Raw genomic sequence first — 25725 nt, 5'->3', positions numbered from 1 at the left:
TACCTGTAGTAAACGTACTGTTGTACTAATATATCTGGTGTAAAGCAGCTAAAATGGCTAGACTCTGCCTAGGTGGGGACATCATCTCTTGTAAATACAGTTTGCAGGCACTGTTGCAAAAACACCTGACTGTCATGTTAGGGGAAGGGGTGATGGAAATAAAAGAGGTCATTTGACATGTGGTAGTTCAAAAAAGGAAAAAAAAAAATCGTGTGGAGGAAGCAGAAATCAATGACTGGGGAAGCTAAAATTGGTGACTATGAAATGAAAGACTGTTTCAGTTCTTGTCACACAAACGTATTTATGATCTTATCATATGTTGATTCCCCTCCTAGGGTAAAATTTTCTAGCCTAGTTTTCTGATTCGAACCTTCAATAAATTCAGGTAGTTTCTTTTTTAGTTGCTTTTCATTCTGTGCCATGGTGTTGCATCATGAATTAAGTGCTCACCAGTTCAGGCCATTCTTCCTCACTCAAACATTAACTGCTGCAGACAGCTGGAGTCTCTCTTTGGGCACTAACTAGTCTGGCTGATGATGCTCTGGTATACTGTGATTTCTCTGTCTTTTTTTTTAATTTAAAAAGGCATGAATAACTGTATTAAATGCAACCTGCCCTGTAATTTTGCTAGCCTCAAGGGGGAAAATTAGCTGTAAAACCCACCCAGAAAACACTTGATTAACTCAGCGGGGAGGTAGGCTGAATAGCGAAGATGTAAGCCCCCCAACCTCCATTACAGAGGGAGACAAAGGTTGAATTATTTAGTTCTTAAGTTACTTTTTTGATTTGACTAACTACATTAGTTACTATTACATTTATTTTTATAAAACCTGAACATTGCATTTGGAATATATGCAGCTCGGTATATTTGTAGCCTAAATTGTTAAATGCAAAACTATAGTTTATTGTCATCTACAAAGTAAAAATTTTGCAACAAAAATGAGAATACACATTTTAGATGAACAGTAGGTCTCTTTGTAATCTCATCTTTGAATGGCATTATACATTCAGAACCTTTTTATTAAATACATGTTATTTTAAACAACTAATACAAGATTTTACAAATATTTAAGGAAGAAATAACTAAGCTTTTATAAAAAGTTTACATTGTTGCTTTGAAACTGTTTGAACATGGCTTTTAATAGCACTTTGTCTTTCTACTGATTTTTGACAATACTTTTATTTTTGGAGGAAGTATGTTATCACTTCAGTCCATTAAATAGTCATCCATTTCAGCATTGCTCAACAGCTTTCCTGTTTGCTCAACTCATGAGGGAGAACAATTACTAAGGAATTAAGAGGCCTAAAAACTGAACAAATATGTTGAAAGGTGTTCTTTGGTGGAGGCATACCATTAGACATTCTGTTTACAGATATTTTTAAAATCTAGCAAAGTAGATTCCCCAATAGGAGAAAATCTTATATGCTTCACTGCCCTCAACATCTGTTTGTACATCTATCTTTAGACTGTTTCTAAATTTCTAGATAATTTGCTATTTCCATATAAGTATTATAAAAATTTGATCATCTTATTAGTTCTGTTGCATCTTCTTAAAAGAATAACCTGAGGCACTTATAGTAAATTACAAGTCTTGGTCAATGTCCTCTTCCTTCCCCGGCGGTAAAATGAGGAGTAAAAGCTCATAGCATATTCCATTCTGAATCTGTAATTTCTTTTCCTGGTATCTTTTACTTCTTGGTTAGTTTTAATGATTTAAATTTTAAAAATGTGATTAATTGTATTTGACCCATGGAAAGAAATTTAGAAGATATCAATTTCCTCTGAGTTTTGTGATATTTGGAAGCTTGGTAGGTTACAGGAACTCAAATTAATGTTTATCTCCCATCCCTGGGAGACAGGCTGCACCATGGATTTAATCATTCAAATTCTGTTAGCCTGCTGCAGCCAATCAGCATCATGTTAGCTCAAAACCAGTTCGAGTTTTGTGTTGTCTTTACCAGATGGTCGTTAAGGATCTATTTTCACCATAAGAAGACATCTGGACATTACATTGTTGGGATGTTTATGAGATACAGGAGTGAATGGAAAAACTTGGGTGGATGAGTTTGTGTGGGATATTGTGCGGGTGTGGGAACAAGATATTGCATTGGAAGGGACATCTGAAATGTAGGCTGCAGATGTAGGGAAACCTTACCTCATTAGTTCTTGTGTTCACTGAGCTACTTGTTCTGTTGTTTTTCCATGTTGTAGTTATGGTTGCTGTGCTTGAGATGTCATTACAGGGATCCAGTTTTCAGAGCAGGGGCAAGTCGTCTTCTAAAAAAACCCAAAAAACCTAAACTTATCTTGAGGTAGCTCCTGAAACAAAGACAATTACTGATTACTGTTCAACAATTTCTGGCAGCATTTTTTTAAATAAAGTTCCGAAACGTAGCCTGCACATCATATTCAGAATGATGCCCAGGTTTGAAAAATTAAAGCCCTTTAGAGTTCCCTAAGAACCTTCCTCACTGATTTCAGGGCAACCACAGAATCACAGCACGGTAGGAGTTGGAAGAGACCTCTGGAGATCTAGTCCAACCCCCCTGCTACGGCAGGATCACCTAGAGCAGGTTGCACAGGTATGCGTCCAGGCGGATTTTGATTATCTCCAGAGAAGGAGATGCCACAACCTCTGTGGGCAGCCTGTGCCAGTCACCCTCAAAGTGAAGAAGTTTTTCCTCAGAAAACCAGAATTTTCTGGTTTATGATAAGCATTTTCCCAAAAGAAGACAATCACCATTTCTGTTCTGGTATTTTAAGCTGTACTGTTAAAATTTCTTGTGCCTTTACAAACTATTTTGGTTAGCTTTATAAAAATGTCCTCCTTTCTCTGGTGTTTGTGCATTTCAGTATGTCCATTGTGCTGAGCATTTTTCTGTCCTTCTTCCCTTTCTGACACTTCATCCATATGCTTATACGCTGTGATTTATGTCAAAATTGGGGTATACAGCTTTCTGCAGTTGTCGTATTGTGCACTGCTCAAGTGGAGGAACTAACTGTGGTTCAGCTACAGGAAAGATGATGAAAGTCCACTTAGGGTTATCTTGTTCCTAAGGTGTTTTTGCCTTTAAAGATAAAAATATATTCTTATAGGTGCGGTGTGAAACCAGGGTAAGCAGTCTGCATTACGTATTTTTTGCATAATAGTATGAGAGCAGCACCATGTGAAGGGGTTCTGCTCCTGGCCTGTGGTAGCTGCAGGTATTCCCTGGAGCAGGTATCCACGTTACCATCCTCTCGTGCCCTAGGAGCACGCGTGGGAGGCAGCAGCGTCCTCTGATGAGCAAAATGATCCCTCACTGCAATTAGAATAAATCTGAAAGTAAACATTTAACAAATCCTTCTTGGCCTTTTAACAAGAATTAATACTTTTAATCTCAGGTTTGTTATCGGGGTTGCACAATATGAGTCTCCCCTGTCAAATTATGTTTTATGTTAAACATTTAGAACAAATGAGGCTAGTGAGAGAGGGAGGCAGCACAGCTATTTCTGGGTTTTCATTATAGAATTATGAAGATTTGTGTTTTGGAAGCATTTTTAAAAAATGATTTTCAGTGACAGATTGCAAACTTACTTTCCTTCCTCTGATTTTTTAATGCATTTTAGTTTCCATACCTATCCATCAATACACAGATAAAACTGAAATGATGATTTAGAGGATGCCTTGTACTATCCCTAGCTTACTGCAAAAACTTATTACTCATTACCAACCAGAATGCAGAAATATCATAGTTCAGCCAGAGATATGCAGCTGTTTTGGTCTTATCAGCAGACTTTATGCTATTTAACGCAAGAACTTCAGAAGTAGATGAATTGCGCATCTATTTCATTGTATTTTTGAGGACAATTTCCAATATTTCAGATGCGCTTTGAAGATATGAGGAGCAAAATTTGGAGGAAAGCAAATCAGAGTAAATTAACACCTGGGTGGTGGGGATGTTGTTGTTGTTATGGGGTGTCTTTTGATTAAGAAGTGCAAAGCCACTGTTGTGCATTCAGCCATTCTTGAAGCTGATTATAAAAGGTAACTATAGATAGGCAAAGACAATGTGTAGCATACCTTTTGAAATATTTCTGTATTGAGAAATAGAATTTTGAGTAAAAACTTCAAATACTTTCCAAGTTCAGGAAACTGTTTACTTTTTTATATTTTGATCCTTTAAGATGATGATCAGCAGGGAACATAGCGTAGTAGGCTGCTTCTCAAGATTGCACTGCTAATGGAGAGCATCTTCTTTCTTGAAGTGAATGATTGGTATATACCTCCGGATATTTGCAGTATATCCCTACAGCAGATTGTCTTCATGTATAAACCCAGGAGAGAGATTTATGTTGATACTGGAAGCCTGTTACTTCAGCAAGCCTTCATCCATGGAGTGCGTGTCTCAACACGAGTCAACAAGATTCTATGGATACTCAAAATATTTTGAAACCATATGAACAGAATGTGTGTTTTCCTCTGACTAGTAAAACTCAGTCATAAAGTCTTCATAGACTTATAATATGCAGTGTCCAACCAACTTGGCAAATAAATTGTTTGTTAAAGAATATTCTGGCTGTATCTCCAAACTGCATTTAGACAAAATAGCATTTTGTTCGTGCCAGGTATTGGACTGGCCACTGGAGACTCAGGTTTTCTATTCAAGCAGGTTGGAGCAGATTTTTGACTTGTCCAGTGACCTTCCTAGAGAAGAATGTTAGTACAAAATTTGTCCTTTGTACAAATTTTATGGGATGAGTAGAGAGGAATTTTATATTGCCTGTAGGTAGATTATGATATGCTAAATTAACAAAAAAGAAAATCAACTCACATACTGATTGCTTTTACAATGAATTGAAGATACAGTGGAAGAGCAATAATCTGAGGACTATTACTTGCTTATATAGGATGTCTTTCAGAGAAGGGAACTTGATCTAGAGATGTGTACCAGGATTTCTGAGTGCCTTTTTTCAGGAATATTTGCTTGAATCCGGATTAGATACAGGAATTATTTCTATTTTAATACCAATGTGAAAAGCTTATATTATGACCAATTTGCCAGTAGTTATTTATGCTTCTATAATGTATGTAAGAAGCATCTAAATTAGTTAGTCTTATCATTTAGTGTTGTCTCAGGTGGATCTGTGATTCTGTTGTATGATTTGTACCATGTAGCAATTCATTTGTTGTGCTGAACTGTTCGTTGTTTCTAGTTCATGCTCATGCTTTTGTCCTTTACACATCTGCTTTCATATGTAATTCTTTTTTCCTTGTTGTTTTTGTATTCTGGTACCTCTTCATTATTCTTTCTCATATCTTCCTTCTTTCTGTCTGTCCTAGTTTTTGACATCTATTGTATTCATCAGAGATTTCCATCTAGCATCATATGACAGGTTCTTCTGTAGGAGTTTGTAGGAGACATGCTGGGAAGAGATTTCATTTGTTCTCCCTTTGCAGCTGTGCTTGTGACTACAATTTTGTTAAAATGTAATAGGAATGCAAAGGAAGACTCTTTGGTGCCTCTAAATGTTGCCTGTGCCTAAACCTGCCCCATTATTATCTGATTAAACTTCTGCAAATTGGAAGTTGACAAGAATGCATTGAATTTCAGAGTCTTTTACTGGACAGTAATTGTGAATATTAGATATGAAGTGCAGTTAATTTACCTGAGTGAATGTCATTGACTGCAAGAAAGTTGCACAAAATTACCACCACCAGAGTTTAGTTTTACATTTTGGCTCCACGTTATGCACTTAAGTAAACAGCCGCATATAAACAACTAATGAAATGAAATAGAGAAAATAAATAACTTTCTATCCCACAAGGCTCCAAAGGATTATCGAGTTAATGGCTACATTTTTATTCTGGTTTTGTAGAAGACCATGTTCAGTCAGGGGATATAATTCTGAATCTTTTTAATCTTAACACATTTTTTAACATCTGATTATTTATAACACTGTTGTTTTTATCTTCCATGTGTGGTTTCAATAGACTTTTGTTCTAGTCAGACTGTACTGAGGATGAATTACGTTGGTGCATAACCAGAGCAATCCAAAGGAATACCTGACATTTTTTCTAAATATTTTAATATTATTGTAAACATGTAAAACCACCTTGATTGTTTTCTGTATAAATAGCTGTACCAGAATTGTTAGATGGTGTTAAAGTACCTGCAAATAAAAAATATTACACAATACTAAAAATAAAAGGTTCCACATATTGATATATACTGGGTATACACTAAAATGTCTGCAAGGTTTTACATTTTATTCTGTTGGTACAAAATACTGGAACTTGTTTCTGTCAGTCCCTATAACAGTTAGGAGATAACAGTGCTACACATTCATGAGCTGGAATTTTAAGGCATTTAACTGTCAGTCTTCCTGGTCGCTGCTGATGTGCATCTTATTGATTCTTACAGAAAAAAATACTGTTTAGGGAAGCACCTGGAGGTTCTTTTCAGCAGGATTTAATGAGATATGTAATGTTTATTGCTATTATAATATTGGGGGGGTTTATTTTTGAAAAGGGTGCAGTTCGTGCGGCTACCGAAGGCAGAATCCTTGTGCTGGAAGGTTTGGAGAAGGCTGAGCGGAACGTCCTGCCGGTATTAAACAATTTGCTGGAGAATAGGGAAATGCAGCTTGAAGATGGTCGTTTTCTCATGTCTGCAGAGCGTTACGACAAACTTCTGCAGGTACGGAAATACTGTTTGGATTTTGCTTTTTTTTTTTTCCTGTTCTTGGTAGTGCTGGAAGACCGTTATGAAGGGGAGAGTGCTTACGAGCCAAATTGGGGAAATCTCACCAAGGTTTCTATGTTTTTTCTGGCATATAACATAGCTTTCACCTTGCCTATTTCATCCTATGCAAGAAGTCAAACTACCGCTTGCAACAACATGAAAAAGTTTTCATCTGTATCTTGCCTGTCCACATGAAAGAGAGTAGTCAGTGTTAACCTTGTATGAAGCCTGTATGTTTCTAAAATGTGAAAGCCACAATATGAGAGTAACCAAAATATACTTGTGAAAAGAGGTTTAAGTTGAAGTTGTTCCCATAAAGTTCAGATAAAGCTTCAACATTGCAGTAGCCTTGTTGCTATGCTTTTAAAATGTTAAGATACAAAAGAATGAGGTTAAGATGGGCGTTACTATATTCATCAGTGCTGTCTTGCCTTTAATTTACAAAAGTATATGTAAACAGCCAATTTAAATTATAGAAAATGGTTATAGAATTTTCTTTTGATAGGAAATGGGATTTTAGTGTCTGCTGCTGTTGCTGCTTTAGCCACTTGCCTTTTTATTGGGCTTTGAGTCCTACTACTTAAATTCGAGTGGATACTTTTCAGGCTTTTGGAGACCTCAGTACATTTCATTAGACAGTTTCAAGTAATGCTCTGCATCTCTACTTTCATGTACTGTAGTTTCCGATCACACACCTGTCAGTCTCTCATAACAGTCTGACCCTTGCTCGCTCATGTTTCTGTCTGTCGAACCTAACTGTGCTTAGGTACGTAATTCAGACCCATGTGGCATGGGAAGAAAATCTGCAATAAGCCTTCTGTCATTGATCCCAATTGTATGAAGTTGCCAACTATGCTGAAGTACTGTGGTGGATCTCTGAAAATGTATCATTATTTCTTATGCCTCTCATCTGTGGTTATAATTTTTCTGATCCACGCCTTTTCCAAAAACATTTTTATGGTATTTAATTAGTAGATGCAGTTGTTGGAAGCATTATTATGATATCTTAAAAGTAAGCTTTTAAAATGTAATTGTATTTAAAGACTGAAAATGAGATTTCAAACATAGACAGTATTTGGTTGCAATTATGCAAAGCATCTTCCTCTTTTCTTTTTTTCCTTTTTAACACTTTTCTAATGATAAAATGTTTCCAAATGAGTGCCTCAGGCACACTGCTAATAGTATATGAATTAAATAAATCTCTTGCTATGATACTAAATCTAATATTGTTTTGTTGTTTGGGGAATATTGTATTATATAAGCTAATGTTCATTTTCTCTTCTGTGTGAAGAATTATTGTACATCTAGGTCTGCAGGAAATGTATTCATGTATGGTTTCAAGGGAGACTTAACTGTGATGTGGGCAGACTAAAGAGTGCATTTTTTGTATGCAGTGAATCTTTTACATGGCAACAAGTGAAATACAACATTTAGAGTTTAGTTCTGTATTATTGCTTGTAATAAAGCATAATTTGTAAATGAAACTTTTAAAATGCAGATTTTAGTCTCCCTTACAGTTATAAGAGGGGGGAAAAAGGAAGGAAAAAAACCAACTTACTCATGGTAACCCAATTCTAATGTTTTAGAGTAAAATATATTTTCTGGTCTGTTTATTTTCCATTCTTTGTGACAACAATGTGGTAATGATATCTTTTCAGCTTTGACCATCTGTGGGGTCTTCAGTCAAACTGCTAAAGGCTTGAAAGCTGCACTTAATCAAGTATTCTGTCTATGTTCATTTTGGAATAACTTGCTTTTACCATCCACAAATTTGACCTGTTCAGTGCTTTCTAGCCCCTCTGAATAAAAGATGAGAACATTACCACAGTTAGGTTGAAGGGCCAGGGCTGTTAGTCAATCTGCAGCTTAGTTGTTGTAGGTTTTTAATGATGTAATGTGGGGTTTTTGTTTTTGTTTTTTTTCTTGTTGCTTTATTTTAATTAATTTAGGATCATACAAAATCAGAGTTAGATGCATGGAAGATTGTTCGGGTTAGTGAAGATTTTCGAGTGATAGCATTGGGCCTGCCAGTACCTAAATACTCTGGTAACCCTTTGGATCCGCCTCTGCGCTCTCGATTTCAAGCTAGAGACATTTATCATCTGCCCTTTAAGGTAAGTGCCTTGGCAGAAGAGTTTGATTATCTGTACTTCACTTACCTCACCTCTGAAAAGAATCCGTGAGTAGGGTATTTTTCCTACTGGGGCCTGACAAATTCCTGAAAAGCAGGCTTAGAGTTGCCAAGGAATGCTGCAGCAGAAAAATAACTTCTGTAAAATAATATAACTGTAAAAGAAAGATTTGATAATCTTTCTTCTTCTTCTTTTTTTTTTTTTAAAATAAAATTAATTCTGTGTCAAGAATTGAGTAGACTCCTAATGTCTAAATTAGAGGGGAAAAATAGAAAATGCTGCTCACATCATGAGCTGTGATCCACAGTATGATCCCAAAATTAATTTACTGTGTGATTTTATGTTCTATTTTCAGGACCATCTTCAGCTATTATATTCAATTGGATCAAACATTTCCGCAGAGAGGTAATTTTTCATAATTAAAAAAACTAAAAATTGAATGAATGAAGAAAAGCAATGTCCTTTCAGGATTCCTTGCTATTTTTGTATCTGCTATCACTGCATAGAGACCAGAACTGAAGAAGTTTTTTAATATGTGTGGGTGTATGCTCACACAGCTTTTCATATGCAGCCTTCATATAATGAATCCTTAATGCTTTAGAACTTCAATCACACCTTACTTATTTGCGCTCAGAAATAGTTTCAGCATCTTATACTGTACTTAACTTTTTAGGCTTTAGTATTTTAAATAGTATGTATAAAACTCTGTAATTACTTTTTCCTATGCAGAATTTCTCAGCTCCTGTCTTTTGCTACAACTCTCTGCTCTCAAGAATCTTCTACATTGGGACTTCCAGATTTTCCTTTAGACAGCTTGTCGGCTGCAGTTCAGATTTTGGTATGTGCATACACATGTGCTGTGAAACTGTATGGGCTTAAAATTTCTCAAAATTAGATTTGGATTATTCGTGTTGTTAGAAGATGAATAACATGAACATTTAAAAAATAAACCTGCAAAAACCTAAGGATGGTTTGAGGGAGAAAAGTCCCAATCAGAGAACTCTGGATAATACTTTTAGCAATACTGAAGGACAAAGTATAGCATGATGCAAGATTTGTGATGTGATTAAATGTATCTTAGTGCTCAAAATAATGTTTTTTATTCTGCTAAATCATCTTATCTGACTTCAGGGGCATCTATAGTTTACCTGATGACACTGAGGTTGTCATCTAGGACTCCCCTTTTAGTCAGTGGAGAGAAATAAAAATCACAATGTAAAAATGTTTCTGATTTAATGGTATGCATGTAAATCAGATTGATTGCATTACAAAGACACTAATTACTCTCCATTGACACCTGTAAGGACCCAAAACAATCAAATGTGGATTTAGGAGACAGTTAAGTTGTATGAGATAAAGTCTACATTAGGTCTTTGGGTTGGCTGGGGAATTTAGAATAAACATAGACATAGGTGGTTACCTGAAGATGTAGGTTGTGCACACTTGACGATGCAATACTTCCCGACAGCTACAGTCCATAGGGAAATAAAACAACTGTACGCTTGCTGAGTTCACAGTGGCAGATCAGGCAGGCCAGGCCTAAAGCTGTGGCAGCCTTTCTACTTTCCCTGACAGGCTTTTGTCCCTTGGACTTTATAGTTACGTGGTAAAAAATCGAAGTCAAACTAGAAGATGCCTCCTGAAGGGAGTCAGGGAGATGAGATCTATATAAAGAGAGAGGAGTTGGTACCTTTTTGCGTGTGGGAAGATATGGTCAACCCAGGAGGGAAAAATACCAGGACAGCTTCTCAAACTCTCTCTCCAAGGTGCAAGTGTCTGTAGAAAAGACTCTTAGGATAATTCTCTGTTGTGTCTCTTGTGCAATCATTTTTCCTATAGTACTGCACAGTGGCAGATTGCTTCTACATATTTTATTGGATTATATACATACCAATATTGGATTAAAACATACCAATTACTTGTGTTACTGTGGTGCTCAGTCCCTTCAGTTGTGCTGGATACTGACAGACATAATTTTTTTCTGAATTAGTGATACTACCTCAGAAGAAAGTGATTAAAATTCAAGTTCAGAGAAATGAAACGGTATTTGGAGGGATTTACGAAAGAAATACATGTTGGATTTTAAAAGAAATTGCAACTTTTTATTCTTTGAGCCTTGTAGTGAAAAATTATTTTTAAATGAATGCCAGATGGCTTTCAGAGTAATGGAAAGAAAATGAGCCCTAAGCTATTATCTAAACTATGGAATGAAGGAAGCATTTTATTTTACATTAGAGAATGTGAAGTGTTATCATTGTATGACAGTGTCTTTTTTTTTAGGTAGACGAGAACTGTTTCTTTTAGAATTAGTTTTGATCACTTAGTTTTCTAAGCTGACTGTTCTCAGTGGTTCTAGCTACAGCATTTTTCCTTCACATGCTGGGTCACTGCCATCCTTTATTTCTAGCTGGGTTGATTTAACCATTTAAAAGGGTATAGGGAATGCATTGTAATGACTAGCTTCTTATCTTCTATCGTGGATTCATGCAGTGCCAAAATGCATTTCTTAGGTTGAAAACTCCTGCCTGCTGAAAGGGAGAATTTTTTTTATAGGATGCTGTTCTGAAGAGGCTAATTTCATACACACCATTGTAATTATTATTAATTTGAGATAATGTGGACAAATTATATGTTATGTCTTTATATATAGATAGAGGGCTTTTAAAATGCAGTAAAGGGCTCCCTGATCCTTTCAGCAGTACATTTGCTGCAGTGCCTTAAATGGTTTATTTTTACTGATCTTTTTTTTTAATACGGAACATTATAAATAGTATTGCTGATTATAAGTATGAATTGAATTATGCATTTTATAAAATATGCATCTCCTGATTTCATTTCTAAGCAACTCTTCTCTCAGTTGGGTGCCTGTGTAAATCCAAGTGTATTAACTGAAAACCAGTTGATTTTATTTGAACTATATTATTTTCTACTTAGTTTGAAAGCTTAAAAAAGTAGTGTCAGTCCACTGACTGTTTTTATTACTGTTACGCACAAGTAGTCCTTAAAAATGTGTAAGTCTTTTTTAAACCAATCAAGCATTACTTTAGGGTTTTTGAAACACGTTTTTGCACCATGAAAAGCTTTATGCATATGTTTCTTGAGCATTCATAAATGCACTTCCATTTCTTTCTCTGTTACTGCGGCAAAATAATTAAATCTTTGTCTAGTTCAGGCAGCAACTGACAAAAGATTTAGTACTCACAACTAACAAGGAGATAGTAAAAAAACCCACACCATTGTTTTGAATTTTGTGTAGAAAGTGCAAGCATATTTAGTAACTCATTTCAAAACAAAACAGTTTGGATCGAACTGTTCAGAAATTTCTAGGAATTGATTTGCTAAGTAGAATCTGTACCATGTAATAGAATCAAAATTAAATACTAGAAATTGCTGCAAATGAGTAGATCATAATTGCAATATAGATTTCTTGTCATACTGATTCTTTTCTAGTAGTACTATGAAACTTGGTTACCTATGGTGGGATTTGTCTCTCCTAACCTTAGATGTCTTTAGAAAAACGATGTCCTAAAAATTACTTTTTCCTGTGCGTAAATGGAAGCTACAGCGAATGACTGAGATACCTAATCTACTTTTGTCATTTATATTATAATGAATTGCACCTGAGAAATGCCTGTTTTGACATTTGATTGAATACTGCATCTAGCAGTTATTTGTATATTGCCATTACAGTTTTAAGTGCAGCACTGTATAGGATTTTCAGATTAATAGCTGATGATAGGATGAGCCAATAATATTTTTTTTAATTTGCATTTTTAATTTGAATTAGGATTCCTTTCCTATGATGTCAGTCCAGAATGTTATTGACCGACTTTACCCCTATAATGTTTTCCTCGGAAAGGAAGGCAGGACTGCAGTCAAAGATGCGTTAAAAGTAAGTATTGCACATATATGTTATAATTCTTGGGAGTGATGGATTATGACAGTAGTTCTCCTGACTAATGTTACTTCTCTACTTCTGTAAAAAAAAAAGAAATCTTAAGTAAACTAAATGGCTGCATGATTGCTGATGCTAAAACAATGTTTAAAAAAACCCCAAAGTTTATAAACTAGTAGCTATCATTATAGTGAAAGGTGAAACCTCTATGTTCTGTAGAATGTTTAGACTTCCCTTTAAGACTACAGAAAAACCCTCATCATATAAGTGGTTAATTAACTTGAAAGTAGCTGCTTATATGGTTAAGGTAGTCAAACGCTTAAAAAGTACCTCTGGCATTTGACTTTAAAGAGGAGATACTAAAATGGCAATAGAGATCACATGCACTAAATACATTCAGTATAGTATGATTATAGATTATATTAGTCTTTGGTTTTGGTCAGTGTTAGCCTTTTGTTGCTTGTTGTTGGTCAGATCTGTTTTGTTGTTTTGTTTATGTTTATATAACAGCTTATAAAGCCTATAATTATGCTGGGTTATTCCATTTGTGCTTTTTAAACTTCATCACAGTGCCAACTTTCATTTTTGAATATGTTGTAGGAGTTATGTATGTTGTTGAAAATTAGTGTTCGTGACCTAGAGCATCTTACCCAACTCTTTCAGTCCTGAAGATTTGAAATTATTTGTACACACGTATTTGGAAGTAACCAACTTTGTAGCTAGTGAATTTTTGTTTTTCCTAAAACCAAGCCTACATGTCAGGGAAATGTTTGTAGCCCATCCCTGCTGACACCTCCTGTATACAGCCTTTTGAGATTGGAGCTCAATCCTGTATTCCCTGTTTAGCTGGGCTGGTCTCCTATTTGTCTTCCTGAATTTTTGGAATGGACAATTCTTGCATTTGAAGGAGGTTGTCCTGAACGACCTCCTAGCTTTCGTGCACCTTCAAAGCTGCCTCCTGTGGGAGGTGCTTCTCTGAATAGCCCAATCTGACCTGAAATCCAGGATCTGTAGCCTGTTACTTGCCCTCATCACTCCCCCTCAGGATTTTGAACTCCGTTATTTCATGGTTGCTACAGCCAAGGCTACCATTGCCACATCCACAACCAATTGCCCCTTGTTTGTGAATAACAGGAGCCGTCTTTGCATCATCCCTCTGAGACAGTGCACTGCCTGTGTTGAGATGTTATTCCAGGCAGCCTCAGAAGTCTAGACTGATCGTGTCCCACTGTGTTGCCTTTCCACCACATGTCAGGTTGATTGAAGTTGCCCGTAAGAACCATGGTCTGGGTGGAAGTAGACTTCTATCTGTTAGCAGAGCAGTAACAGTCATTTCTGTTCTTAATATGCCTTTATTTTAAATCTTTTTGTTTCCCCTGTCAGTTCTAGATGGTGAAAATCTTTATGTTTGGTACCATCAGCTTCCTCCATTTTCCATTTCTTTTATTTAATTTCATCTGTTGTGCATGCTTTTGCTTCCAGTGTAAGACAGATTGATTTGACTAGTAAAATCTTCTTTCTCAATGATCGTCTGCTTTTAAATACCTCCTTATCATTTACATTTTTCTGTATTAATTTTCTTTTTTTTAATTTGATACTCTTCCTCATCACTACTTATACGAACTTGTCCCATTATGTCAAAAAGTACATATAATCTTATTTGGAATTTTATTCTATTTGCACACAACAAATCTTGTTAAACAACGAACCTTAAGAAATACAGAAAATAACTATTTGAACTGAGGAACTTCTGTTTATAATGATATTTTAGTAATACCAGTGTCAGTACTTTATTAAATGTGGATAAGAAATTATTTTTTTTCATTCCATAAGAAATGTGAGCCAGAGGAGTCTGGTAGAAGCGAGATGATTTCTTTACTCTGCTATCCTACAGACTTACATTGAGTGTCCTGCTAGTATTTCCTGCTAAATGCTTTCCTCTGTGTAACAGAATACAGTTAGGAAATACTAATCTTAACTGGGAGGTATTGAGAGTTGAAAAAATAAATACTTGGAAGTGTATTTGCAATTGATGGGTTAATTTGTGTAAATTGAATCACTTTTTAACATCAGCTAACATGTAAAGAAAATAAAAACAAATTTCATACACTAAAATGTAAAGTTTAGGCATTGGACTTGGAGACAGATGTGGGGAAGCAGTAATCTAGCTGATAACGTATCTTAATTTCAGGATGTCTTCCCTTCCAGGCAGCTGTCGGAGCTGAGAAATGAGGTAGCCAGTGGTTAGGCTAAACAGCTGGTTTTGGCAGCTGTTAGACCCTGTGCGTATTTCTTGAAGAGATCATATTGTCCAGGCACTGTCTTCTCAAACATTACCTTCAACTTGGGTAAATCTTTTCCTAATGTGCCTCCTTGCTGACTGACACTCTACCAAGATCTACGTGTTCCTCATAATTCTTATTCTTGATAATGAATCAGTGTGAAATACTGATTTATACCTTCCCTGTGAGTGAAAGTAGTTTGTTACGGTGTTAGTCCTGGATGCGTAAAGATGCTTTGAAATGCAAATCTCTTGCTGAGTGGATCTAGTTGGAGTTAAAACCTGTCTTAGGCTTAACTCTGTCTATCAACCAACTTTTTCATTTGACACAAACCTAGTTCTTTGTGTCAAACTAGTTAGCATCAAAAAAAGTGTTTATGGATTGCACACTAGTCCAGCATCATCAGCGATTGTGAGAGTTGCTTATCATACAGAACATTTGTACAAGGGCTGCAGTTTGCAGCATTGATTAGTTCATTAGCTTGCAACAGACAGGACAGAAGTACCAAAACAAACTTGAGAATGATGTGTCTTTGCATACCCTTCTTTGAAGTTTCTGCACTTTGGAAACTGTATCAATTTCTATACCGATTCTTAAAGATCTTAAACTTAGGAGATCTTGCAAAGGAAAATATTACTTCGTTTGAATTCTGGCCTTTAAAATTATTCTATATTTGCATGAAATATTGGCATGACAAATTATTTTGACTGACAGGTGAACGTTTGAAATATGATTGCAAAAATTAAGTAAAAAATTATTTAAGCTTTTTCTCTAGAAGATTTAGATACAGAGAAATTGCTGCTTTCAAGGAGAACAGATTCCAGTTAAACATTCCCAAACAATAAGCTTAAGCAGTAAGTTTTCGTGCCTGTATACTGTTGATAGACATTTATAAAACTGGTCATCTTCATTTAGGCTGAGTTTGGTGGCTCCTAAGAGACTCCAAGTGTTCTTTACGTATTTCTTCATTGTTCCATAAGCTTTTAGTATTTTACTTCCAATTCATCAGAGATTTCGAATTTGCTTTTTTAATTCTCACATGCCTTTTGTGTGCCTTTTTTTCCCAGTATTGGAAACACCCACTGTGTTTATTTTTACCTTCTAATCCAGAGAATCTTCCCATCAGATTTTAGAAACAACATATAGATCAGATTCATTTTAATAAATAAGCAAGTCTCTTTTAGCCTACCATCTGGGTATTTACCTTAACTCTAAGACCCTTCTGGAATTTTTCTTCATTTTTTTTCATGCCTTGATTGATGCTTGTGTTTATTGTCTTGATCGTATATCAGATAAAAGCTTGTCTGTTCCCTTTGACTCATTTTTGTGTTATTTGCGCACTCACTTTAATCTTACCTGATGTTCTCCTTGAAAACTGTGTCCCTGCCTTGTGGCAGGGAATCTTCAGATTACATAGGCACTGTCTCAGAGAGAGTGGGCAAATAGTTCAGAAAATTGGAATCTTCTTTCTTGTCTAGGAAATCCTGTTCACTTCTGCGTTGGGTTTGCGTGGCAAGGTTTTGGTAGCAGTGGGGCTACAGGGGTGGCTTCTGTGAGAAGCTGCCAGAAGCTTCCCCTGTGTCTGATAGAGCCAATGCCAACCGGCTCCAAGACGGACCTGCCGCTGGCCAAGGCCAAGCCAATCAGCGCCTCTGTGATAACATATTTAAGAAAGAGAAAAAAAACACTTAGAGAGAGAGCTTTTGCAGCCGGAGAGAGGAGTGAGAAGATGTAAGAACATCTGCAGACACCAAGGTCAGTGCAGAAGGAGGGGGAGGAGGTGCTCCAGGCGCCGGAGCAAGATTCCCCTGCAGCCCGTGGTGAAGACCATGGTGAAGCAGGCTGTCCCCCTGCAGCCCATGGAGGAAGGATGAGGGGGTGTAGAGATTCCACCTGCAGCCCGTGGAGGACCCCACGCCGGAGCAGGTGGAGGCACCCGAAGGAGGCTGCGGCCAATGGGAAGCCCAGGCTGGAGCAAGCTCCTGGCGGGACCTGTGGACCCGTGGAGAGAGGAGCCCATGCCAGAGCAGGTTTGCTGGCAGGACTTGTGACCCCGTGGGGGACCCATGCTGGAGCAGTTTGCTCCTGAAGGTCTGCACCCCATGGAAGGGACCACGCTGGAGCAGTTCGTGAAGGACTGTAGCCCGTGGGAAGGACTCACATTGAAGAAGTTGGTGGAGGACTGTTTCCTGTGAAAGGGACTCCACGCTGGAGCAGGGGAACGATGAGAGGAGTCCTCCCCCTGAGGATGAAGAAGCGGCAGAAACACCACGTGATGAACTGACCATAATCCCCATTCCCTGTCCCCCTGTGCCACTGTGGGGGGGGTGGAGGTTGAATCCGGGAGTGAAGTTGAGCCCGGGAAGATGGGAGGGGTGGGGGGAGGTGTTTTAAGACTTGATTTTATTTCTCATTCCTCTACTCTGTTTTGCTTAGTAATAAATTAGATGAATTCCCTCTCTCAGTTCAGTCTGTTTTGCTCGTGATGATAATTAGTGAGTGATCTCTCCCTGTCCTTATCTTGACCCATGAGCTTTTTGTTACACTTTTTCTCCCCTGTCTAATGAAAGAGGGGAGTGATAGAGCGGCTCTGGTGGGCACCTGGCCCCCAGACAGGGTCAACCCACAACTATTTCTAAGATATTTCTGTTGCAAATTTTGGTCTAAGGAAGAATTTGATTCTCTTTTTATTTCCCCCAAAGTAATCTATAGTATTTGGAGTTTTGCATTAATGAATGTTCTTAGTGCCAATACATACCATTGTAGTGGAATCTGTCCTTTAGACTTCATCTGTCTGTTTTGTCTTGCACTCGCAGTTCTTCTTTTGCTTCTTGTGAAACAGTTCAGTCCTCTTGTTCCTTAAAAATTGTCTTTCCTTCCCATGCAGGGAATTTTTAAGAAAGATCAGTTGCCTTTGGATGCGTCTTTTGGATCGCTTAGCTGTCTTGTGGGTTCAGCATAAGTGGTTATCTGCAAATACATCTCATTTATGCTCTCTGTTCCTTTGACCAGCTGGATCACCAGCATATTCTTTGCAGTTTCCATGCTTATACATTACTGATTATTAGATACTTCCAAGTGGCCAGACTTCCTCTTCTTCCTTTTCTCTAATTTTTACAGTTTGCCTTTTCTCAAGTGTTGCTGGCAGGCAGACAGTTTAGACTGCCAAACCTCTTCCTTTGTTTTTGGTGGCCAGTCTTTTCTTTTTTCTTCTTGAATCTGGGGCAATGAATCTGCCCACTTCTGGCTCACCAGGTATCTCCCAAACTTTGTGATACTGAATGTTCTCAATAGTTGTCCTTCCAAGCCACAAATATTTTTTTTTCCTTTACGGCTATCAACTTGGACTTTGTATAGAGGAACTTGCTTCTGGCTCAGGCAGAATCACAGAATCATTTTGGTTGGAAGAGACCTTTAAGATCATCAAATCCAACCGTTAACCTAGCACTGCCAAGTCCACCACTAAACCATGTCCCTAAGCACCACATCTACACATCTTTTAAATACCTCCAGGGATGGTGACTCAACCACTTCCCTGGGCAGAAACATGTTTAATGTGTATTAAATCCATTTCATGCCACTTTCTGATTCTGTATCTGGCTGTCAGAATTCTAAATTAAGAACTGCATCAAAGAGATCTGTCTTACTCTGAAAGCCACAAACAGTTCCCTTGTTTGCTGCTTCTGTCCAGGTGTAAGTGTGGTAACTTGTTTAATTACTAAATTATCCAGTTCAGCATCTCCATGCTTATATGTGATTAATTTGAATTGTCCAAATTCAGTTAAATGAACTCAAGTTGTATAAATTCAGTAAGGATCTGCACAGAGATAGATAGTCTTCTTTCACTGTTGTGATTTGGGGTCTAAAGGCTAGCTCAGAACCCTTAACAACATTTTAAGAAAAAAAAAAACCACCACCAAAAAACCAAATGAAAAAACACATTAGAAATTTTAGATTCCCAAGACCTTTGTGTATAAGGTCTGCTGCTGTCTCCAAATCTTCCTTGTTTGATCCAGAGGCTGCTGGTGCAGATAATCTTGCTTGCTCACAGTTTTCTTTTGTTGGTATCGGATTAAGGGATTTCAGTGTACAAGCAGTTTGCAATTTTGTGTATGAACAGCTTTGGCCCTATCCAAAATGCCTTTAACTTAGTAAGAATATTACAATTTACTAATGAACATAAGAGCAAGAACATCTGTAGTTCATTTCACAGAATCGTAGTTGAAGCATTCCTTAGAATCATAAGTTTGAGATACTACTCAGTAGGCATTCCTCTCCTCTGTTGTTGTTTAAACATTTAATGGTATCTGAAGTAGACTCAGCTGTTACAATAAGAATATAATTTGGTGCAGCCCTTTACTAAAGTACTTTTATCTTAAATTCCTGTTTAAACATGAGATTTTTGTAAGCCCTTGTTCCAGAATGGGAATTTACAAAATGATGAAGAGCCAAAGCATTTATATGAATGCATCTCAGTTTTCTTTCTAAACTTTAATAGGTGGTGCTGTGAATCTTAGTAGTAATAAAACAAACATGCTTTGTAAGAATTCATTTACATTAGTGACTTCTGTTTAAAAAAAACACACGTTTTTCTAAGAATTCTGAGGAATTGGATAATACTCCTTTTTCTCTTGTTTACTCAGCTTTCACTCTGTTGAATAAAATGACTACGAGTTCAGTAATTTCAATTAGTGGATTTTTGTGCATAAAGCCCCCTGATATGACTACCCCTTTCCCAACAAAATAGACTTTTTACAGGATTTTTAAAATGGTTTTCATGCTTTCTATATACAGCATAAAATAAAGAGTATAATGCTCAAAAGAGGATTGGGAAGACAAATGTCCTGTTTTTTGCCCTTGATATACCCAGAACATGCTGAAGGCTTAATTTATACAGGTTGTCCTCAATTTTAATTGTATGATAAGGCTGTGGAGCTAAGTAAACATAATGTTTGATGGTTATTTTTATTGGTAGCCAGATGTTTAAATCTGCAATTGGTTATAATGACCTGCAGAGATAGGTGATCTATTATTACACATGCTAAAGGCTATCATCCGTTTCTCTTATTATTTCAGTCTGTCAGGCTAAAACTTGGCAAAGTCACCATATGACATTTTCACTTTACATCTGTCACTACAGCCAGAATAAGTAGATGGTATACGATCTTTTTACTTTGGTTTTAAGTGTAAAATATATCGGCCATTGATAATGTCAACTTAGGTATATGAAGTGAAAGTTGAAGTAAAGTATATTGATTTCAAGAATCACAGAATCATAGAATACCGGGTTGGAAGGGACCTCCACAAGCAATTAATCATAGAATCATGGAATGGTTTGGGTTGGAAGGGACCTTAAAGGTTATCTAGTTCCAACCCCATATCTTCAACATGCTTCTGGCCCTGTTTTCAGAACTGTTTTAAAACCAGAAAACTGTATTTAATAATTAATTTCCCCTTAATTATACAGCGTTTTGAGCTTCAAGATTCAGAAAGACACTTGCTTCCCAGAAGGATTACAAAAGTAGAAAGTGTACATGGAAACAAACCCTTCAAGGCGGATGTAACTATTCAGATTGGTGAAAAAGAAGTGACATTCCAGGTATGAATTTATATATTCATCAAAATATATATGGTTTTAGATATCATTAACTTGTTTTCATCGCATCAAGAATTTGACGCTTTCACTTCAGACTAAAACTCATTTGCATTGAATATTTTTTGGATGTGTAACACATGATTCTTATTAGGAAAACATTTAGAATCTGGAATATTAGATTATGAATGCACAAGATTTTATTTCTAGATAAACTCATACTTTCCTACATGATTCATGTAAGTTTCTTGTGTTAAAAGAAGTGCTAAAGAATGGATGAAAGAAAAGCCTCTAAATTTTGGGGGGTTTTTTGTTGTATTAGAATACTTGTGATACTCTTGGTGCTGCTTTCCCTTTTTCTTTTAATAAAAACAATAGTCTTTCTACACTTCAAATAAAATCTGACGAGTGCTTGGTAATGTTCTGACACAGGATGTTGGGAAAATAGAACAACAGTAATGACATCAAATGTGATTAGTTTGAGTTTCTTCTAATGAAGTTTATGACCTGCTAGGTGGTGAAACAAGGCCTTATTCAGGAAACAGATGCTGATCCGAGAATTTGAATTTAATGTTGAATTTGGAGAGTCTAGAGAATCTGTAAAGAAGGTGAATTAGTGGGAGTCAGAGAGAGATCGTATTACCAGTGGTGAGGAATATCCTCAGAGGGTTTGTACCATGACAAAGTGAAAAGGGGAAGAGCAGCAAATGGGAATTTATCAGGAAAAGGTGAGTCTGTAGGGACCTGATTCAACTCTTTTCCGAGGGGAAGATGTTTGCTTTCATTTGACATGTAGGTAATGCCTCCTCAAAAGATGTCTGCAGAATGTGTCATTGGGAACAGCAGGGCATAAGGAGTTTGCAGATGAAACCATTCCCAGTCTAGAATGGGAAATAGAACAACTACCTTAATGTGGGGAGCAATTGAAACTCTCCAAAGTTCTTGTCAAAGTAGCTCCTTCAGATTTTCACAATGCAAATTGCTGTTTCTCCCCACATTTCTCTGAGCGATAAATATTGGTCATTTTTATATTTTGTCTCTAGCACAAACAGCCTCAAGTTCTTCATGGACCCCAATGCTGTGATTGAATTTGTTCATATTTTCTTATTTTTTTTATGAAGAGCGAGTGAAGGAGGTTGTCTGTTGGAAATTATATGATTTAATTTTTTCAAGTGAAAGATTTGGCTTTGATGGATGACAATCATCAGCAAAATATTACCGTAGTTTTGGAGAAGCGTAACCCAGTCCACACAAAGCCTAAAGGTGTCACAGTATAGCTTATTTAGCTTTGCTTTTTTTTTTTTCTCCTCCTAATTATTATTTTTCCTTTTAGGTTCCAGCTGGGACCAGGCTGTTAAAAAAGCATCCTCAATCAGATACTTTCGTAAGGACTTCCAGCCATAATCGACTGTTGGCAGAAATGATGCAATCCCATATGGTTAAAGATATGTGTTTAATTGGAGGAAAAGTAAGAAATTACATTTCTTTTCTCCTTCCTTCCCCAGGTTCCTTAGAATGTAATCTAGTTCTTATTTTTGAACTCTTTAGGGCTGTGGCAAAACAGTTATTGCTAAGGAGTTTGCTGATATACTGGGATACAGCATAGAACCTGTCATGCTGTACCAGGTAAGTAAACTATCTGATGATGACCATGCTTTAACTGTAATCCAAAATATAATACAAAGAGGTTGATTCTTTGTGCATGTTCTCTCTCTCTCAGTGATTTTAAAGCTGCAGATATGTTCATATACAGCCACAGCTTTTAAAATCACTGATAGTCACAGATATGGGTTAAAAGAATAAAAGACAGCAAAGTTTTCTGGTCATTATAGAACATTTTTTATTCTGTTAGAATACTCATCTAAAATCTCTTCTTATTGAAAGTCTAAATAGGGGGGATACCGTGCAGCAATATAGATAGTACAATGTTATTACATATAAATTAGCCCTGACACTGCTTTCCTTCGATTTTATTGACTTTGTTGTGAATGTGAAAGAGAGATAATTTAAAGAAAATGTAAGGAGAATCATTTAACACAGTGGTCTTTCTTCTAGCCACAGAGAATTGACAACTATTTCTGTGATTTGGCATGACTGACTGTCATAAAGAAAACTTTGTCTTTTATGTCTTCTGCTTTTCGGATTTTTTTTCCCTTTTGAAGTATGTTTCCTGCCTTTAGGTCAGACTGGTGACCACTTGTAATTCATGCATGTTGAATGCCTCCGGAAGACCTTTTGTCTTTCCTTTTTTTTGTTTGTTCATATGCTATTTAATCTTATTATGGAATTCTCCATTATCAACACTATTTTTTCATTATTATGGTAGACAGTTTCTTTATTGTATTGAGAATATATAATGGATTTTATGTTTCTGGGGAATTTTTTAAAAATTATCTCTCATGTTCCATAGGGTTAATCTTTCTTCTGTTTTTTTGATGTGTTTCTTCTGTCAAGATTGCCTAATATCCTCTTACATGTATATTTTTCCTGATGCCTAACACGTGGAATTTTAAACAATATTATAAATTCTGTGCCCCGCCTTTTTTTTTTTTTTTTTTACATTTCCGTTCAGTATGACAATTACAGTTGGGACTGTGTTGCAGTAGAGATTAGAAGATCAAGTTCTGTGTTGAAAAATGTTGCATCCTAGAAATATAAAAGGGCTGGTGTTCAATATGTACATATTACATTCAATGAATATTAACTTCATTATTCATAGGTGCCATTACAGACAGTAATGTTCTTCCACTTGCCTAATTGTTGCTAATTTATTTATGTTGTGTCTTAGCGCAGATGTGGCTTTAAAGATAAATTTGGGCTGAAGCGTGCATTAACACTGTGAAATGCATGGGCAGTTGACGTAGTTGCCTGAGAATCGTGGTCATGGGGTAAAATGACAAGAAGGAAGAACTGGAGGAGTCGTAAGGGTGTCTGTGGGCTTTGAAAGAAGTGGCAAGGAGCTTATTGTTGTACCTGCATTTTTCATGAGTCGGAGGAAGAAGTTTACAGTAATTGAAAAAGTAAGGGCAGAGTGAATGTTTTTACTGAGTAAAATGTAAAGTTTGTATTTAAAAAGATTAACATAGAAGTAGTAGTGAAAGCTCCAGGAAGGTTGGAATGCAGAATAATAAGGGAATGAAGGTTTTGGAGCTGTCAGTTTTCTCAGGGTATGGTGCAGTGGGGCTGCTGTACATTTGGGGTTTTTTCCTTTGATTTCATCCACAGTGCTTCAGGCTTTCTCACAGCACTAGAGTTTTTTTTGCAAACCCCAAGCTCTGTCATGCTTAACAGTCATCTCCCATAGCCAGTGGTCACTCAGTACTTGTTTGGAAAAAATTGTCAGTCTTAGGTCTTGATACACTCTAACCTCATGACATAAACTGAAAAATTACAAGATTAAAAAGTCAAATGAACTAATTTGCTAGCTTTTCACAGTAGGGATCACACATGTAAGGTTTTCTTCATAACCTTGAGGAATGAAAACACTCTGAAATGAAACAGGAAGTCAAGAGTCTCCCATGACCTTGTGAGGCAAAATACACCAAATATCACAGGATTTACAGTTGTAAGTGATAATTGGCAATGCTGCAGGGGAACATTAGCATCAGATCTAATGCAATATATTGGTCTCTTTCTTCCATCCCTTTGCTTACTTAAATTTTTCCCAGGCAGCGTGGAGACCTCCAACGGAAGAAATGGCAGTGGCAGCTGATTTGGAAGTACAGTGGCCTGTGGGGGGAGAGAGACACTGACAGAAATGGGTGGTGAGGGTGAAGGGTTGAAACAGACAAAAAGTGAGAGAAAATAGAAAAGAGCAATATTACTGATCATGAAAAAAAGAAAACCAGTCCATTTTATGTTTTCCTGCACGGTTGAGAACCTCCCCAGACAGAATCCTACTGCTTTTCCTTCCCCCCTGTGTGGCTTCAGCTGATAAAGGCGCAGGCTCTGAAACTGTGTCTGCATAGATGGAGTCAGGCAGATGACTTATGCCCTTTCCTTACGCTTTAACATGGACAGATGCAAGCAGATTTGGGTTCCAAAGCTACATAGTGTCATCAATGCAATGTTATATTCACATTAATACACCTGGATTTCCAACAGCACCTATTACCTTCTGTATAGTAGTATGTGAAGATAGGCATGTAGTTTGAGTCAGAACTGAGTGTATCCAGCTAGCCTGCATACTGCTCTCTGCACTTGTCACTGTAAACCTATTTTTAAATCATCCCAGGAAAATAGCTTTTACAACTTGACAAACCTGCTTAAGGATGGGCACACCCTAACCCTTGTTTTGTTGCATGCAATAGAGTGTTGGATACTCACCAACAAAATTAGGCAATTATTTGGTTAAAAACATGGCCACTGTTTTTTCAACATCCTACCTTTAATTAGTATGGCTTCACTGAATAGAAGCAGACGACTTTTTGAAGACATATGAGAAGAACTGCCAATGAAATTAGTTACTCAGTAAACATCTTCCTTTCAGAAGGATCTGTAATTCTTACAGAAATAAAATCCAGGTGAAGGATTTGAAGTATTTCCTGTTGAAGTGTGAACCATTCCATTGGTTTCACCAGGGTTTGATCAAGTTCAAAGGGCAGAGGTTTTTTATAAAGAGTTTTTTTGGTGATATCAAACATTATTGCTAAGGCAAATAAATGACTGCTTGTGAGCTCATTGTTCACTATAAATTCCTGTGTAGACGAGTCTATGTAAGATCCACGTGTATACCTATACGTATAGGTATTTCCTATGTTCAATGTACATAATCTCAAAAGTTTTTATAGGAAGCAATGTATAAAAAAATGATCAAATGTAGCTGTGCTATACATCTGATAAATTTTAAGAATGCATTTGTTTTTCTTAAAATATGTAATAACATATCACGGGCTTTGCATAGTGAAATAACAGGATAATTTAATGACAGAACAAATGTTAAATGTATTCATTCATATAGTAATTCAGCAGTGAAGGCTATGAGAAGTTTGATAATGCTGTAAATTTAGCAGATTTTTCTACTGTGGTTCAACAGGTGTCTTTCTGATTTTTGGAGAGAGACACCGTATTGTCCAAAGTCCATTTCTAGAATTAAGG

The 25725-nt window shown here is 36.8% G+C and overlaps 1 protein-coding gene across 1 annotated transcript in view; it reads left to right on the top strand.

Moving 5' to 3' along the window:
- The window catches only part of VWA8 (von Willebrand factor A domain containing 8), a 196699-nt gene that overhangs the window by 28280 nt on the left and 142694 nt on the right, over positions 1–25725 (top strand). The window contains exons 5-12 of the mRNA XM_075741750.1: positions 6514–6681; positions 8676–8840; positions 9214–9263; positions 9588–9696; positions 12646–12750; positions 20503–20634; positions 21962–22096; positions 22177–22254. Of these exons, the coding sequence (XP_075597865.1) occupies positions 6514–6681; positions 8676–8840; positions 9214–9263; positions 9588–9696; positions 12646–12750; positions 20503–20634; positions 21962–22096; positions 22177–22254 (942 nt within the window). The remainder of the gene's footprint in view (positions 1–6513; positions 6682–8675; positions 8841–9213; positions 9264–9587; positions 9697–12645; positions 12751–20502; positions 20635–21961; positions 22097–22176; positions 22255–25725) is intronic.

The sequence above is a fragment of the Balearica regulorum genome, chromosome 1 (genome assembly GCF_011004875.1).
Source record: "Balearica regulorum gibbericeps isolate bBalReg1 chromosome 1, bBalReg1.pri, whole genome shotgun sequence".
Lineage (NCBI taxonomy): Eukaryota > Metazoa > Chordata > Aves > Gruiformes > Gruidae > Balearica > Balearica regulorum.
The sequence above is the reverse complement of the archived record's forward strand: the minus strand, read 5'-3'. Positions and strand labels throughout refer to the sequence as shown.